The 19,179-nt window shown below is 40.7% G+C and overlaps 1 protein-coding gene across 1 annotated transcript in view; it reads right to left on the bottom strand.

Annotated features, from left to right (window-relative positions):
* Positions 1-19,179, bottom strand: part of PIP5K1B (phosphatidylinositol-4-phosphate 5-kinase type 1 beta) — a 192,369-nt gene that overhangs the window by 98,506 nt on the left and 74,684 nt on the right. The window contains exons 4-6 of the mRNA XM_087822695.1: positions 18,441-18,571; positions 9,354-9,471; positions 3,173-3,325 (exon numbers count right to left, since the gene is read on the bottom strand). Of these exons, the coding sequence (XP_087678821.1) occupies positions 3,173-3,325; positions 9,354-9,471; positions 18,441-18,571 (402 nt within the window). The remainder of the gene's footprint in view (positions 1-3,172; positions 3,326-9,353; positions 9,472-18,440; positions 18,572-19,179) is intronic.

Raw genomic sequence — 19,179 nt, 5'->3', positions numbered from 1 at the left:
TGTCCTTTCCCAATTGAGCTTAAGTCCCTCCTATATCATACAATAAGTTGTCAAAGCACGTGTGTCTATTTCTGGACACTTTATTTGAATTCACTGATCTACTTGTCTACCACACCTTTAATATTAGTGTAGCTTTATAGATTTTTGATATATGTTAGAGCAGGCCCATCATTTTTCTTTAAAATGTTTTGTCCATTCTTACAACTTTCCCTTCCACTGTTTAATTTTTAAATGCTCTTAAAATAATACTTGTTTTCACTTTCAAATGAATTAACTTTGTCAAGTTCCGGGGAAAATTATATTGCAATTAGACTAGATTTATACATTTGTTTGGGGATAACTGAAATTTTTACAATACTGAGTTCAAGAATGATGCATATCTCTTTATTATTTCAGATCTTTTCTATGTCCTTCAATAAGATTTTTTTACTTTCCATCATATTAATCTTTACATTTCTTTTTATAAACTCAAGTAATTTAGAGTTATTATAAAAATTTGGGGGATTATTGTTCATATGTTATGCATACTATAACTTGCTTTCCCAATCAGAATTATAGTATGTCTTCATTTACTTAACTTTATTTTTCTAATAATGTTCCTTATATTATTTTAATCATGAATGGGGTCTTTTCCCCCCTTATATTCTTCAACTCTATATGATCTACATAACAGAGGGCAATGGATTTTGTAGATTTGTTTCATATGTGCTGGAAAATAAACCTAGAAATAACTCGTTTATTTTCTCGAAGTTTTGCTAATTTTCTTTTTTTTAAATCCTTACCCAAGGATATTTTTTCCATTGCTTTTCAGAGAGAGGGAAGAGAGAGATATCAATATGAGAGACACACACTGGTTGCCTCCCACACGTGCCCTGACAGAGGCTGGGGATGGAGCCTGCAACCGAGGTACGTGCCCTTGACTGGAATCAAACCCGGACCCTTCAGTCCACAGGTCAACGCTCTAACCACTGAGCAAAACTGGCTAGGGTGCTAATTTTCAATTTTGTCACTTGTGGAGAACAGTGTTTATACTTTTATTTCTGTACCAAAAATTTATTGCTAGGAATTCTAGCAAATACATCAGAAGGGCCCATTGATGAAGGACATCCTTGTTTTTTTCCTACCGTTTCCAGTGAAAGGGCTCTTGCTCTTCTCAGTGAGATATGTGGCTTTCTGGAGGTTGATAAAGGTATAATATATGAGTATCCACTTACTTACTTATTACATCAAAAGACTTCCCTGCCTATTTTTAGAATTTTAATTGAGAAGATGTTGGATTTTGAGAGCCTTAGTTTCTCTTCAGTGCCTATTTGGATAACTACATGTTCCCATCTTTTTCTTGTAATGGGATGAATTATATTGTTTGTTATACTAGCTTACATTACTGGGATAAAGCCACTTGTTCAGCTAAATTTTAAAGTTTTCTTGAATTTTAATTCATTTCAATTTAACACCCACAGAAGAGACTAGTCTATCTAGAACTATAGAAGCTTAGAACTAGAAAAGCTTAAGATTTACTCAGAGGTTAGCAAAGAGTGTGATGTTAGTTTGATTCCAATTTTATTTCATTTAATTAATTTTAAAAAATATATCTTTATTGATTTCAGAGAGAGGAAGGGAGAGGGAGAGAGAGAGAGAGAAACATCAATGATGAGAGAGTCACTGATTGGCTGCCTCCTGCATGCTCCTGACTGGGGATTGAGCCCCCAACCCGGGCATGTGCCCCAACCGGGAATTGAACCCCGATCGTCTGGATCTTAGGTCGATGCTCAACTGCTGAGCCACGCCCGGCCAGGCCCAATTTTAGATTACTTTAAAATGTGTGTATGAGTAGAATACATCTGAAAGGATATACACCAAATTATACCAAATATTAGCAATACGTATCTCTGGGAAAGGAATTATAGATGGTTGCATTCTTTCTCCTTTTCTGTATTTTCTATATTTTCTAACAGAAAGTAAAGCATTTGCTCTAAAAATAAAAACTACTTGTCCAGGATCAAAACCTTTTAATCTGTCCTTGAAGATCTGTATTTAGATGTTTGATTCCTGTATTTGCGCGTGGGACTAATTTACTGCATTCAACGTTGTCTCTAGAGGATTTTGAAATTCAATAATCTTTTACATACAAATGAGCAGTGTGGCACCTCATCAATTTTGTTTTGAAATAAAGACGATAGTTGTCACCGTTCATAGTAAGTGAAGAGCAGAATTGGGGCTTTTGAAATCTCAACTTCCTGTAGCCATTCCAATCATAGATAATTAATAACTTATGAAAGTACCAAGAAATGAGAGGTATGAAAGTGACAAGATTACTTAGGAAAAGTGTTTATTTTTGAAAAACTTGTGCTAAATGTCTAGTAAATTCATCTGGACTAGGTTACTGTTCCTTTTGGTCTCTAAAACATTACATGAAAGGTGGCTTTCATGTCATCATATTTCACCTGTGAAATCCCAAATTCTGAAGTGTAGTGGTTGTTCGTGAATGCACGCTGGCATGCAGTGCAGGGGTGAAAGATGCAGCCTTCTGGGACCCAACCCCTCATATTCAAGTCTCAGCTCTACGGCTCACTAGCTGAATAACCCCTGGCAACTTATCCTATTTATTTTGGTCTCAATTACTCATCTGCAAAATTGCAATGACTGAAGTGTCCAAGGCTGTTGTGAGGATTAAATGGGCTAATGCGTGCTTAGCACTTATAGCTGTGCCTAATTAACACAGCGCTTAGCACTCAATAAATATTAACTACTCAATATTACCATGTACTGGGTGCAAAAAAGTTTCCGATGAATGCACTGCTTCCTGTATCTTATATCTGGTATCTTTTCTTTATCACAACCGCCACATTGAGTAGGTATTTCCCAGCTTTAAAGACTGAGGGGACTAAGGCTCAAAGGTCACCTTGCTGACCACCGTCACAGTCAGTGGATGGCCGAGCTGGGATTTGAACCGAGGACTGAGCGAGGCAATAGCTGTGCTCGATTACTCAGTTCCATTTTGCTTTTTAAAACCTAGTCCACAAATGTCATAGCCTAGTCTAATGCAAAACAAAGTTCACCAAAGAGAAAGAAACATGCCAAGGGGTTGCTGAAAAAACAAACAGCAGAAAGAAACGTTTGAGGAAAGTAATTAAGCGTCGCGTAGAAGCTGGAATGACGTGCAGCGACTCACCATGTAATAGCCTGGTAGCAGCTTCTGAAGGAACTCGGCCTCTTTATGCTGAACTGTTTTGATGATAAATTCATCGTCACTGGTCACAAAAAACAAGGACCCACTGGCTCCAGGGTTGGACAGCTCTATTAGTGGTTCATTGCAGAGGGAATACTGCAAGAGTAAGCAAGCAAACATCAAAAAAATAGATTTCATGTACATGGTACTTCCAAGGAGGAAAATCACAGCGTTATATACCTTGGCCATTTTGAAACAGAAAGCGCCTCAGGTGTACTCAGAAGGGCCTTTGTGAGATTTTGAAAACTTTAATTGATCCATTTACCTTCATAATACTTGGATGGGACACAGACATGCCCTTCCCACCCCAGTGTTACATGACAGAATCATAAATCATCGCATGTATTCAATGAGATAACTCAGTGTTGGCTAAGGTGCTTGTTTCCAGCAAGTGCCCACAAAATAACAACGAAAGGTAAAATCATAGCAAAATCCGAGAGGAGGGGCGGAAGAGGAGGAGTGAGGAGAAACTGGGAGAAAAATGATTAAAAAGCAGTTCTCGAGATGTCACCCTTTAGATTATCTTGCTTTGGCGGTGCCGAGGGTAAAGGAAACAAAATCCTCCGCGGAAGGAAGCAGCAGGTGCTGACTGCCTTCCTGCAGGCCACCGGCCACTCCATCTCCTGCCCCCTCCCCCGGCCTCGCTTCTTGCCGGGCTCTTGCTGAGCAGCACTAGAGCCTCAGCCTTTACGGACAAGTTGAGGACAAGGTAGGAAAACAGAAATAGCCATCAGACTGCACAGAGGATGCCATAAAAGCCGAGAGGAAGCAGAGGGCACCTTCCTGCTCTGGGTGTAGTGTCCGCGTGGCAGGGTGACCAGTGGCAGGGGCATGGGACCTGGAATCAACTGATGTTTGTAAAATCGTGGCTCTGCCAGTGGCTGCTTATGTAACCTCGAGTCCGTAACGTAGCATCTTAGAGTCTAAGGGATCTCATCTCTAAATAATACCTAGGAGAAAGCAGCTGAAAGTTTTAGAGTGGATGCTTTCGAAACCACTGGCAAAGACAGACTGCTTAGCTGTGGCTGGTGCTATTTTTTATTACATGGCCACATGCAGGGAGACAGGCACACGACCTGCAGCACCCAGGCAGGCAGGGAAGGGCTGGCGGTGCCTTAGGGTGTCCCGAGGGCCTCAGCCCGACTCCTACAACAAGAGGGCCACCCACAAATACACCGAGACATCCTTAGAGAAATGAGAAAAAAGGTGGGTCTTTTCTATGGTCATGAATTGGAGACCCTGGAAAATAAAGGTCTCGAAGAGCAAAGGCAGAACACAGACTGTCTCTAGAAATTCTGAATTCTTTGTTCCATGGGGTTTGGACTCTTGGCTCAGAACCTTCTCATGAATAGGAGTAAATGTGAAATACAAAAACAAAGAATGTGGAAATTACAGGCTGCAAATAGAGAAATTAGGGGGTGATTCAGGAAGAGCTGTCTAGAGAAAAGTGGATTCGGACCTGAACATCTGCTCCCAATTAGTCTCAAACTCTTCCACAAGCAGTGACATAATATGGAGATTATTTCATGGGTTACTTAATTGTCAAATACTCCTTTATTATGTAATTTAGAAATTAATACGAAGGGAAAAATAAATTGTTCTGACGCATTTTAATAACCTTCTGGGGAGTCTCTAGGAGCACAGCATTAGTGCGCAATAAACTGGCATCATGAGTATTACCACAGTCGGCTATAATTCTATGGTTTCTCAACCTACCATTCTGTTACCACGTTCTCTTCGAAGCAACCTTCACCTAAATGTTGCCTTTTAAGAGCAAGTGAGGAGGAGAGATGGGAACATTTTAATTGGCCACGATCAACAAGCCCCCGTGCACTCCGGGTGTTGCGTGCCTTCCGGGCACTTTGATGTGTGCCAGCTGTGCCAGCGTTTTCATTCTCTGCCTTCTGTGCCCTGCAGGGCTCCCTCCCATACCCACTGGAGGGACGCGGGGTACACCCCTGCCGGGCCCCGCCACGGCAAATTAGCAATGTAAACCTGCTGCCATCATTTCTCCTGCCATTTCTTCCCCTTGACTGTGTGAAATATCCACCCTGCTCTCTTTCTTACTGCTATCAGTGAACCTGAAAAGACATCATATAAATCACCTGGGTTTCGGTGGAAAGGGAAATGAACCAAAGGCTGTTGCCCAAGTAGAGATGGGAAAAAGGCTCTGGGCCCCTCTGCCTTCCCTTGGGAGGTGTTTATTTAGGAACAAAGGAAGGAAGGAAAAGCGTTTGCCTGCTGAGTGGGGCACGCAGAAGCACCTTCACCACGTTGTCTCACAATACAAATTCTGCATGTTTCAACATGACCCTCGCAATGGAGCTGAATTTTAATGGAACTGAGAACATAAACAGAGTAATTCAGACTGAAATCCAGATGCAACAGCAGAAACCTAAGGAGAGTACACACATATCACGGGGATCCAGTATCGAACCTATCTATAGAGTCACCAGTCACTACATGTTATCCTCTCCTTCCCCCACCTTTAGATCAGTGTATCTTCATAAATTTGGGTTTAAGTAGCCTATTTGACATAGCAGGAAGCATCTGGTAGAGATTTGCACTGTATCCTTTTGTGATTCACTTTTTCAAGGGATGTCTTATTTCATTTCTCTGTGCTTTATTTGGGCTTAACTCTTCCAAAATGCACTGTTAGGGGTGTTTGAGCTCTTCAGAATGGATAATCACAGATCAGAGTTTGATGGGCTAGGGAGTGCCTACCTTGAGACCACAATTAATGACAGGTCTGTAACTTAGTGGGTTGGGAATCATGAGGCCAGATGGTAAAAGGAAAGGAACACAGGGGGTGGGGGAAAAGGGGAGACCACTGTTCTGGTATGGACACTGTCCTCACCAACACGGGTAGCCTCGGCATCTCCCTTCACTGACCCCAGCTTCAGATTCCTCATTTAAAATGAAGGGTTGGGCTAAAATGTCTCTGAGGGTTATACCTGACTTTCTGAAGCAGGCTGTGTCATGAACCAACCTCCTTTCCTCACCCACCACACTCCAGATCATTGGGTGGGGGCCCAGATCCAGTGGTTTGGAGGTGAGTGCCTAGAGGCTCCAAGACCTATAGGGGGAGCTGCTTCAGTCCCGGGCTGTGGGTGCCCCCAGCGCAGGGCAGGTGGGTAGCTGTAGCCACTGGGGACCAGACCATGTTTACCTAGAGAGTCACGGCCCTTTCTGTGTTTCTTGCAGGTCCCAGACACGGGCCCAGTTATCGAACTGTATGTACAGTTATAAGGCAGGTGGAAAATGAAATCAAACAAAAGGATACTTACTTGCCTGGTCCTATCTTTTTTCCCCCCACTAACTTTTCATTATGGAAAATTTCAAACATGTATAAAAGTGAAGAAAACTGTATAATCAACATCCATGTGTCTGTCTTTTGGTTTCAACAATGATCAACTCATGGACAATCTTGGTTTCTCCACATCCCCAGCCACTCCCCTGCCTGCTCCCCTCAGATTCTTTTGAAGTGAATTCCAGACATCAGATCGTTTCATCCATGGATATTTCAGTACATGCCTCTAAAAAACAAGGACTCCTCCTTTAAAGCAGAACCACGATACCATCATCCCAGCAAAAAATAGTTCCTCAGCATTGTCAAATATCCAGTCAGTCTTGACATTTCACTAATTTTCTATAATTTAAAAGAGCTGTTTATGTGAATTATCTGGCCCTATCTTTCCAATATTCCTCATCAAAACCTTCCCCTCCTGCTGTATTGGCCCATTCCTTCTAAGTATTTAACACATTTGCATTTCTGGTATCAGAGTCACCTTCCCCTGGCTCCTTCCAACATCTTTCTCTTCTTTTCCTTCAAATCCCTTATAGTATAAAAATTACAGTTAAAACACATCACGCCCATAAGAAGCCTTCCTAAGCGTTAATCCAACAGAGAGAGGCCCCACCCTTCTCTTAAAAGCTCTGGAACTTTTAATGTGTGGCTTCGGTGTTTATTTACTGCCTGGTCGAATGGTTGTTTTCTCATGTAAACCAATCATTCCAACTGAATTCTAAGTTCTCTGAGTATTATGAATTATAACATTTTGAATCTCCCTATAATTATTAGCAAAGTATTTCAGTTACAGTAGGTGTTCAAAATACTCAAGGAGCCCGGTTGGAGTGGCTCAGAGGTTGAGCATTGACCTATGATCCAGGAGATCAAGGTTCGATTCCCGGTCAGGGCACATGCCCAGGTTGCAGGCTCGATCCCCAGTGTAGGGCGTGCAGAAGGCAACCGATCAATGACTCTCTCATAATTGATGTTTCTCTCTCTCTCTCCCCTCTCTCTTCCTCTCTCTGAAATCAATAAATATGTATTTTAAAAAACAAACAACCCCCCCCCCCCAAATACCCAATGATTAATTTACCTTTTGCCAGGTACATGAAGGAGGACTTCTGCTCTCAGAAGCCATTAGCTTAGTCTCCTTTGTAAATACTCTAACCTCATTATGAAAATAACTTTTCCAGCTTAAAGGCTCATTACTGTGAAAGCTACATGAGGACTTGTTCAAAAATGGACCTTCCCAAAAGAGCTACTTTGTGAGACAGAAGGAGCAGCAGCTTCCCAACCTGGAGGTCAATGGCCACAGGCAGGCTGAAGAGAGGCCTGCTCGGGTGAGGGTAGATGGGTAGTCATCGCATCATACTGATTAGATCTATGTTCTGAAATGCAAGTTTATGGCATCTCCTTTGCCAGCAGGAGCTCAAGGAAATTCAGAAGGAGAATTCATTATTTCTAAAGTGTAGCAGAAGATGAGGGACTGATCTTGTTTTCATTAATATGATATTAAGACCCCACTGGGTTCCCCAAACATGTTCCTTGAATGACACTGATCCTCAGTAATTACAGAATGGTTAGAAAATGAAGAATCTTCTCTAATACACACACACACAAGCACACACATGCACACCAAACGTGTGTGTGTGTACCTGAGTGGCTGCGATTGCAGGGTTGAGGATGTTGGGTAGGGGCACCTGATATCTCAATTAAAGGGATGTGATGAGGCAGAGAGCACATGGACACACATTTCAGGACAGCAGGGTGCCCAGGAACTTTCCATTCAGTTCTCCCTGCTCAATAAAGACTTATTAATGTCTTGAGGAACCAGTATTATTTCACCGGGCACAAGTCAGATGACTTTCTTAGGGCCAAAATAAGAAGAGGGTTGTTCATGGGTTTCCATTGGCACAAAGGAGAATCAGCCTGGAACTTAATCATTTCCACTGCACCCAAATTAAAAGATGCATTTGAAATCCTCTCTGTTACAAGTGACAAATGTTGCTCTACTTCCTTTGCAAAGCATTATTCCAGGATCTAGCTGGTCTTATTAATATCATTCAGAATGAGATGAACAATAAATATTTGATGGCTTCCTTCCTACCGCTTCTTGGAAACTGATTTTTGAAGAGCCCCAGGGTGTTAACAGTGATCAAATTATGCAATAAGCCATTTTCCTCTTGAAACAGAAAGGAAGTCCCTGACTCCTTGAACAGGAAAAAGGTAAAACTCCGAGGCCACATCAGACTACCTCACAGAAAGGCTGTTGTGCTTGTACCTGCTGTGTGCCAGGAGGAAGACAGGGAGAAAAGACAATTCTAAGGGTAAAACATGTCCTTGTACCAAATAAAAACACGATTAAAAAGAGCCTGCATAAAGAGATTTGGAGAATAAAACTATCCAGTTTCTTTAAAATGATATTCGATTGTAGGTCAAGGTGAAATGGTTGTGGGCCAAGGCAGGTTTAAGATGAATGGTATAAATAAGGCAATTAAAATAGAGAGGCTTTGGAAGAGAATCCAACCAGCAACATTCACAGGGGTCTTTAGAACTACTTCTCACCTATCTGTTAGAATAATCCTCTGAAGTAGCAACCAATACCCCACCTATTTAAGTATCAATTACTATGGCAGATTTTGTAGCTATCAGTTAAAAACTGCAGTCACATCACATGTCCTGAAGCTAAATTTATAATCATTATGAAACTTCAAGCTTTAACTACACTCCAGAGCTTTATAAAATAAGAGACACAAATCACTTGTTGCCGTTGCTATGAGACAAATGTTTACATCACACATTTCTGGAAAAGGAAGGAAAATTATAGGTTCTTACCAAGTAATCATCAGGCTTGATGCCAAAAAGCTCTCTGAAGTATCGGAATGCTAGTGGAGCATATGTCTTAAATCTGAAGTCTGGGTAGTGGTGTGCTGGGGTCAGATTGCTCCCTTCACTGCAGTTAAAATAGTAAAAAGAATAAGAAAAAGAACATTAGGCAAAGACAATTGTGATTCCAAATTCTAGCTCTACTGGTCCTGGGCCAATGGCCCCTCTAGGAAAAATACCCCTTGATGGTGGGTCTCTTGAAGTCCATGTTACAGAGGCTAGTGGCCACCAGGTAAGGACAGGTGCTGACCCTGCAAGGGCCACTCCAAGCAGGTATTCCCTGCCGATCATGCCGTGTCTTCAGTCTGAAAAATTCTCCGCCATCCCCCTGTGCTTCCTTTCTGGGGAAATCAGTCCATCTTCCCTGGTGAAACCACAGTTGACTTGCCTCAGGCATAAGATCCAGGGTTCAGTGCGTGGAATAATTTTAGAAATGCATTTTTTGACCATGAGTTTTGAACACTGGATAAATTCTTTGAACTAAGAATAAGTGAAATAATTTTTAAAATATCTCACCAACAGCAAGAACCACCGAACTGGAAATAGATGGGGGCCTGAATCTGTGAAGTCTTTAAATCCATGATAACAGGAAAAGAGACCTTAACATTTTTAGGGATTTTAAAACCTGATTTCCATTCCCAATTATATCATTTTCTTTTTTGTACTCTCGGTTCACCTTTGAATTTTTTTGCAGTATTTATGATATATGAAAGAGGTAAAGTATAAACCAGTAAATATCCATAACCCCAAAGCGCTGCTTAAGAAATAAAATTTACCCATAGAGGTGAATCCCTTCTGTACTTTTTACTGATCTTATACTCCTCCTTCCCCTTAGAGGCATCCACTGGCCTGAATTTTGATGTTTACCCTTACTTTTTTTTTTTTTTTTTTTTTACTACATATAATAATACATTTCACATTACATCAGACAAGTCACCTAACCTGCTCTCGTGGAACATCAAAACTCTACGCAAGTTTCTTTGGTCTGACTTTCATGATACTGCTCCAACAGGTAAGACTGTGTTCCTCTGACTAACATTAAGGCAAATCTGCACTCTCTCAAATCACTCCGGATACTCAGTGTGGTAGTTAAGATACTCTTAACTCCTTGCAGTCCAGGAAGACCTAGGTTTGAGTTCCAGCTCTACCATTTACAAGCTGTTTCCTCCAGCCGGGTACTGAACCTCTAAAAATAAAATGGCAAAGGGAATAGAAATGTGAGTGGCCTTGCGCCTGGCATGTGGGAAGCCCTCAATATGTTCGGGTGGCTGAGGCTGGGTGGAAAACAGTGCAGAGCCGAACACTTCACATGGAGAATGAGTTGACCATATAGTTGGGGGGAAAAAAGAGAAAAAGACAAAAAGGGAAAATACTTGGAACACATATCACAAAGGGCTAACCTCCCAATGTAAAGAGCTCCAGCCAACACTAAAGAAAAAGGCCAAAAAGTTAATTAAAAAAAAAAAATAGCCAGAGATATAATGAGGCACTTCACAGAAATGGAAATAGAAATGAATCAAACATATGAAAAGTTGTTTGACCTCAATCATAATAAAATAATGAAAATGTTACTGAGAGACCATTTTACGTATCTGATTAACAAAAAATCAAAATTTTGAGACAGCTCAAGGGAGATTGGCACCGGGAACATTATTAGTGAGAAAGGAAATTGATACTTTTCCTAGAGAGGATATTTTCACAGCTTGTCGACATTACAACAGTCCGTAACTCTTTGAAGCAGCAAGTGCATGCTTACAATGTATGCCACAGGTAAAGCGGCACATGCAGGGTATGACATGTGTGTCCCTGGTTACTCATATAGCGCTGTCTGTGAGGATGAAGGACTGGAAGCAACCCAGGTGTCTCTCCCACACACTGGAATACTGTGCAGATGCTCGAGAATGAAATGACATGGCGAGAGCATGGACAGGTTGAGAGAAGCACGGCGCAGATACTGTGTGTGGCAAGCCGCCATTTGTATACAAAAGGAAAAAATATATTTTGGGCAGGTATATGCATAAATATCCTTGAAGGATAAACATGCCCCTAGTAACAGTGATACCTGGGATTGGACATTAGGTAAAAAGGGCACAGGGACCAAAGGGACACTTTTCATAGTCTGCCTTGTAAAAGCATCAGGAAGGTAAACCCTGCTATGTCTTACTATTCACAACACTGAAACCTTTTTCAAAGGGAGGGTTAAAAGCCATAACCTTACACCCCCTCCCCCAAAACAGAGCACTGCACACTCAGGGCCACAGCAGGCGGGGCTCCTTCCAAGTATTAAGCTGCTCCAGTGAGTAATAAATAGCAGCTTGACATGGATGAAGCTTTCCTGAAGGAAATGAAAATTAATGGGACTCTTGGCCCCATCTGGAGTTTGTCAGGAGGGACAATGCACAAGAGCAGAACCAAACAGCAGGTCCAGCAAGGATCAGCCAGCAGACGCCAACCTGGCAGACCTACTGGCTGTGGGTGTGGGCGCCGCCCACACGTGTCCAACCCAGAGGCTCCTCAGCACATGGATAAACTGCTCCGCTAAGGCAGGTAAGCAGCGGCAACCAACATGGGGCTGCCGGCCAGAGGAAGGGTCCGCTGAAGGCTCCTGTGGGCTCTCTTGCCTGAGCTTGGGTGGTCTCCAGCAGAAGACTGTGCCCAACACCTAGACCTACTCGGCAGAAGTCACGTCTGCGGAAGAGCAGACTTCTTCACAAGATTTATATCATGTTTCCTCAATGAACTTATTCAGTGTTTGAGAAAAAACCCCACTTTTCTCTCTTGGCATGAAGTAGAGGCTTTGGAAATTTCAGCTGTGAGGTTTTCAGCAGTGGTTCTAGATGTTTGAGTCCCATGAGCCAGTAAAAATTTCAACAATAAAAATTTGGAGTCCAACATGAAATTTCCAAATTTATGTTACCAAGTAGGAACCTATACAATTGAGCAAACACACAGACAGTATGATCCCTATCAACTTATAAAGAAAATTGTGCTTTGAAGGCAATTTCAAATAAGTTAAAATGTTATATAATATTCAGCACATGCAATAAATCTTTTATTTTGAACTAAGGGAAGAGGTATGTAACTTTTTTGATAAGAAATCAGGTCTTCCCATCCCCACTACATATACTGAGCAAATACTTGGAGTTTTGGCTTGAAGAGACATATCATTGACTTGCCCAGCAATAGCCACGCATCTCACTTAATCCTGAGAAGAGTATTGTGGCAGTTTTGTTTTCTATCCACATATAGTGCAGAATGTCTGTATAGATTGGGATGGAGATCTTTTTAGAGTCTCTGTTGCAGCTACTCAACTCTGCTGTTGTGGAAAGGCCACAGGCAACATGTAAGTGATTGAACATGGCTGTGTTCCAAATAAACTTTATAAAAAGAGGTAAAGAACCAAATTTGTGCTGTGGACTATAGTGTGCTGACTCTCTGGGATAGATACGTTTCTTGGGTGAGTTTATGTCAGGTATGTCAGCATTACTTGTGAGAAATGAAGGTAGTTGGCTAGTGTGCCAAAGCCATAATATCCAGCACAGATATCTGGCAATGCTTGCATAAACCTGTGACATATATGTTTGCCTGTCATTTAGAATAATGTTTTACCCTCACAGTAGTTCTGTGGAATTCTCTCCCCCAGTGAAGGCACTCCTCAGCTATTTAAATAATCCTGAATAGCACGCCCATCAAAACTATAGGCAGTCCATTTTCTGCAATAATCCTCGCATCAAGCTCAACTCTGTTTTACAAGTGAGGAGATTAAAATGCAGGTGAATCTTTAAAATTCTTCAGTTAGATAATTATTCTGGAAAATGGAAAGATATGTAACTATTACTGCCAGCATTCAAACCTTATTTCCTATCCCTGAGAAGGCAGTGACGGCGCCTCCTGGAGGGCAGCGGAGGAATGGGTCAGAGTTGCTTGTCAAGGGACTGGAGAGGCAGATTTAAGTTCATAATTCTAGGTAAAAGCTGTATACTTTTCCTGATTCAAAAAACCAGAAATGCTGTTCCTGTGTTTTACTGCCATAGTGTAGGGAAAAACAAAACTTTGGATCCAGCCACCCCTAAACTCCAATCCTGGCTTTACCATTTATTGGTTGTATAGCTTTTGATTAAGCCACTTAATATCTCAGGTCCTTAGTCAATTCATATGTAAAATGGGTTTTTTTCGTAAAGATGAATGGTAATAACAATAATTTAATATATTATATAAAATATATCAATAAAACTATGCTTGGTTCATAGTTGGTACTTATAAACTTTACCACTCTTTGCCACCTCTGTTGCAACTATTAAATATCTAAAGATGGTACAAACATTATGAAACATCCTTTCCTCCTAATCTTATTTGCACATGAAAATTTATCTACAACCTTGAGTTTATGATCCCAGCACAGAATGTGGGGTCAAAATATTAAGATATGGTCATGGTGCTCTACTCATCCACTTTGTAATTTTGGGAGATCATGAAACCAAATCATCAAAAGGGCTTTTATATCACCCTTCAAATTTTAATCAGGTCCAGAGTGTTTTCCATCCATAAAGTGAAATAATCTGTAGAACAAATATATAATATCTAATAATAACTTTGAACCATTTTCAAATAAATAAATAGCACAATACATTTGGTCGCTAAGGGAAACAGATTTTGCAGCTTCACAGCAGTAGTAATGAAAACATCTCAAGGCACCCCAAGCAATTAGTTCTTTTTATGATCTTGGTGAACTCAGGGAATTTTAGAGCCGCCAGAGGCTTCTGAATGTTTAATTTGCTTACGACAAGAGCCAGTCCACCCACCTTTCCTCCTGCTCCTCCCTAGGCAAGTGTAGAGTCTGGGTGTGTAGGAAGGAAGCATTATTGGGCAGCTCTGAGGTATAAAGTGCACAGTTCATTAATTTTGTCATATGTATACCCCAGTGAAGCCAGTCCCACAATCACAACACTGAATTTATTCATCACTTTTTGTGGCATTTTGATTGCTACAGTATCAAGGAGATACAGTAAACCCTCACTTAATGTCATTGACAGGTTCTCGTAACTGCTGAGAAATGACGTGTAACAAAACCAATTTTACCATAGGCCAACTGATAGAAACAAGAGTTAAGTTCCTGTGGTCAACTAATCCATGACAAAGGAGGCAAGAATACACAATGGGGTAAAGACAGTCTCTTCAGCAAAAGGTGTTGGGAAAACTGGACATCTATATGCAAAAAATGAGACCAGACCACTTTCTTATACCATATACAAGGACAAACTCAAAATGGATTAAAGACTTAAATGTAAGACCTGAAACCATAAAACTCCTAGAAGAAAACACAGGCAGTAAACTCTATGACAGCACTCAGCTATATTTTTTGAATATGTCTCCTTGGGCAAGGGAAACAAAAGAAAAAATAAACAAATGAGACGACATCAGACTAAAAAGTTTTTGCACAGAGAAGGAAACCATGAACAAAACAAAAAGACAACGTACTGAATAGGAGAAAATATCTTCCAATAATACATCTGATAAGGGGTTGATATCCAAAATACATAAGGAAATCATACAACTTAATACCAAAAAACCCCCAAACAATCTGATTTTAAAATGGCAGAGGGGCCCGGCCAGGTATGGTTCAGCCGTTGAGCACTGACCTAGGATCCAGGTGATAGGGGTTCGATTCCCGGTCAGGGCACATGCCCAGGTTGCGGGCTTGATCAATGACTCTATCATTGATGTTTCTATCTCTGTCTCTCCCTCTCTTTTCCTCTTTCTGAAATCAATAAAGATATATTTAAAAATAAATAAATCAATAAAATGGCAGAGGGCCTGGCCAGGTGTGGCTCAGCGGTTGAGCGCTGACCTAGGATCCAGGAGATCGGGGTTCGATTCCCAGTCAGGGCACATGCCCGGGTTGTGGGCTTGATTCCCAGTTGGGGGCATGCAGGAGGCAGCTGATCAATGACTCTCATCATTGATGTTTCCATCTCTCTCTTTCCCCTCTCTGAAATCAATAGAGATATTTAAATAAATAACTAACTAACTAAATAAGTAAGTAAGTAAATAAATAAATAAATAAAATGGCAGAGGACCTGAATAGACATTTTTCCAAAGAGGGCATAAAGAAGGCCAATACATGTATGAAAAATGATCAGCATCACTAATCTTCAGAGAAATGCAAATTAAAACCACCATGAGATATCACCTCACACCTGTCAGAATGGCTGCCATCAGTAAATCAACAAACAAGTAAGTGTTGGCAAGGATGTGGAGAAAAGGGAACCCTTGTGCACTGTTGTTGGGAATGCAGACTGCTGCAGCCACTGTGAAAAATAGTATGAAGGTTCCTCAAAAAATTAAAAATGGAACTGCCTTATGACCCAGCAGTCCCACTTCTGTGAATATATCCATAAAAAAATGAAATCTTGCTATTTGTGAAAATACAGATGGACCTAGAGGAAGTGAAATAAGTCAGACAGAGGAAGACGAATACCATATGATTTCATTTATATGTTGAATCTAAAAAATAAAATAAATGAACAAACAAAACAGAAACAAACTCATATATACAGAGAGAACAATTTGATGGTTGCCAGATGGGACGGGGGTGGGGAGATGGGTGAAAAAGGTGAAAGGATTAAAAAGTACAAATTGCCAGTTATAAAAATTGTCATGGGGATGTAAAGTACATCATAGGGAATATAGTCAATTATATTCTAATAACTATGTATGGTGCCAGGTGGGTACTAGATTTACTGGGGTGATCACTTTGTAAGTTACATAAATGTCTAGTTACTATGTTGCATACCTAAAACTAATATAATATTGTATATTAACTGTAACTGAAAAATAAATTATGAAAGTGCCAATGAAGATCTTATTTATGTGCTCTTTACTGTAAAGTATCTCTTACAGTGTCATGTATAATTTAGTTGCTAAATAGATATAATTTTAATATTTAAGATAAATTTTAACATCATTTGGAGTTTTATTAGTTGTTAGAATCATGTAATAAGTCTAAGAACAAATTTTGCTATTTACTAGAAAGTTTATCCCTTAAAATGGTAAGTAATGTGCTAGGTCATTGGTTCTCTTTTATGTACTTAGAATCACCTGGAGGGATTACTAAAACAGATTCCTGGATCCCACCTCCAGTATTTCTGATTCAGTTGACTTAGGGTGGAGCCCAGGAACCTGCATTTCTAACAAGTTCCAAGTGATGCTGATACTGCAGGCCTGGGGATCACATGTTGGGCCATGCTTTCTCCAGTGCCCATCAATGGTTGGCTCTGTTGACTGGACACTATGAGGAGAAGAGGTCATCAAGGATGGAGCACCCTGCCCTTCTTTATAAATCATCTTTAGCTGTAACTGCTCCCATCACCTTGAACTCACTGCCAGACACCCTCCTACAAGAGGCCTCCATTCCCCTTGTTCTTTGTAGATGAATAAAAATAAGATTGACGTCTGTGAAGACCGTGAGAGCAAGAACATCCTGAGAACACATTTATATGAATTATGAGTCTAACAGATCATACTAAAAGATTAAGACATACTCATGACCTCCTGATTTTATAAAAAATGTAGTTAATGCAATGATAAACAGACCGTTAAAAACAAAAACACTGGACAATTTCCAGCTATAGAAAGGAGTGTCATGAACAAACAGGATTATATCTTAGGCCTTGGGGTTGTCCATTTTCTGTATGGAAACTAGTTCTCGTACCTGCTAAAGGACCCTAGAGAAACAAACTTCAAAAATTCTGATAGATCAACTTCATTCTTCAGCCAAGAGCATTTAAGGGGAAATGTGGCTGGCTGGATTCATAGCCGACTTTCAGTTATTTATGGGCCCCTTTGTAATTACGTGGGCACAGTCACCTACAGGCTTTACTTCCAGGCAGTTGACTGCTGCTGGACATACAGATAAATATAAGCAGCACTCCTCTAGAGATTTTTAAAAAAAAAAAATAGGGCAATGAGAGCACCGAGAGTAGAAGTCACCCCAGCCATTCTCACACAAGTCCAATAATTCATAACAAAAAGTGGCTTGTTTTAAAGAAACATACTTTAAAAAATAAATGTGTCTGACAAGTCAATCTTCATAGCCCCAAAGACAAAATAATTGCCTCTAAGCCCCCAAAACAATTTTTTAAAAATTTAGTAGACAATTTTCTTTATTTGCCAGACCATGAGTAAAACACATTTAGGTAAAAGCAGATATGTTATAATAGAAATATATGCTGCATCTAGAATCAAATATTTATATTAAAAAAGCCTGGCGTAGTGATGACATTTCCAACTTAATAATGATTACTTCTCTTCCTACACAAGCCAGTATTGGACTTCAATTTTTTGTTTATTCACTTTATTTTGGTAGAGCAGCCATTATATACAGCTTGCCCTTAACCATGCTTATGAGTACAGGGCTGTGTAACCATCACCATCATCCATCTCAGATTTATTTGTCGAATTGACTTTTTCCCCCAAATACAATCAAGTTAGAGGTGGAATGTACAGGTAATTTGGATGTTTTTGCAAATATGGTATCAAAATACTGGGATTCTCATAAGGTTTCTTGAGGAAAGTTAAGTTGAACAAGTCAAGTTAAAAAAGGAGCTATGTGAGTGAACTCAGATGCAAGGCCCAATTGTGAGCCCCCCCAGCCCAGCCCATCTTTCAAATTAGGGGTAACAGAAACCTGGTACCAGCTGCTGCTTCTTGGGTGTCCTCTCATTCTAAACCCATGCAGGTGTTACTCTGTGACGACTGCACTCTTTCCCATTGAATCTCAGTCTCTCTCCATATAGTCCTTCAGGCATTATCGCAACTAATTACAACTGGCCCGCAGGATGAAACCTATTTCCACCTCCACTTAGAAAATGCAGGCCACCTGATGCAACAGAAAGGCACCATCAGTTGGGCTGCTCTGGGCCTGCAGAAGGTCCAATGTGTGTATCAACACGTGCACTGGTAGAAAAGCCTCCAATGTGGGGATGTTGCAAGGAAGGCTCTTTAGCATGAAAATATCACACACAAAATAAATCTTACCTGGGTAGGAACACACTCTCCACCACATAGAAGTCTTGCATGAGAACATCGCGGTCCGGCTTGGAGGTGAGGTTGCCCACCGTGTACCCTATTCCCAGCTGGATAGCACCTTTGATAGCAGATGATGCAGTCTGCAAGGCAAATGCGGGCTCAGAATTAGCCTCAATGGTCAGGGCCTCGTTCAGTGTACCAGCAAAGCAGGAGTTAGACTTTCCTTCTTGCTCCTAAGCAACGAGGAAGCCAGGCTCAGGGAGATGACAGGCTGCTGCTTTCCCTGGAGAGTTTATTCCAAGCACTAAGGACCCTTCTTGTCATGAAATGATTTTTGTGGTAATCTTTCCTACCAATGTTTTTAAGGTCCAATTATAGTCCCAAATCTCCATCTTTCTTCTATTGAGAACTTAGAAACTTGGCAGAACGCTTTCAATATGCAGCATCATAATTTCTACCTAAAGCTAAATCATATACTCATGTTTTTCAAAAATCAGAAGTTCTATAATGTACCTATGGATCAGGAAGACTACTTTATCTTCATAAAAAATGAGAGGGCAAAAAAGTAATTTGAGTCTTTGGAATACAGTAAATTTAATTTGGAAGTTGCTTACTAATATTGTCATGGGTCCACAGTCAAAGTTTCCTACACTGATCTGTGATAAAACACATAGAACCAGGTCACCAGTATTCACAATGCACTACTTTTCTAATACTATTCCGTAATTCAACTGACATAATGTCAACT

This window comes from Miniopterus natalensis, chromosome 12 (genome assembly GCF_054644295.1).
Source record: "Miniopterus natalensis isolate mMinNat1 chromosome 12, mMinNat1.hap1, whole genome shotgun sequence".
NCBI lineage: Eukaryota > Metazoa > Chordata > Mammalia > Chiroptera > Miniopteridae > Miniopterus > Miniopterus natalensis.
Note: the sequence above shows the minus strand (reverse complement) of the source record. Positions and strands in the feature narration are given on the sequence as shown.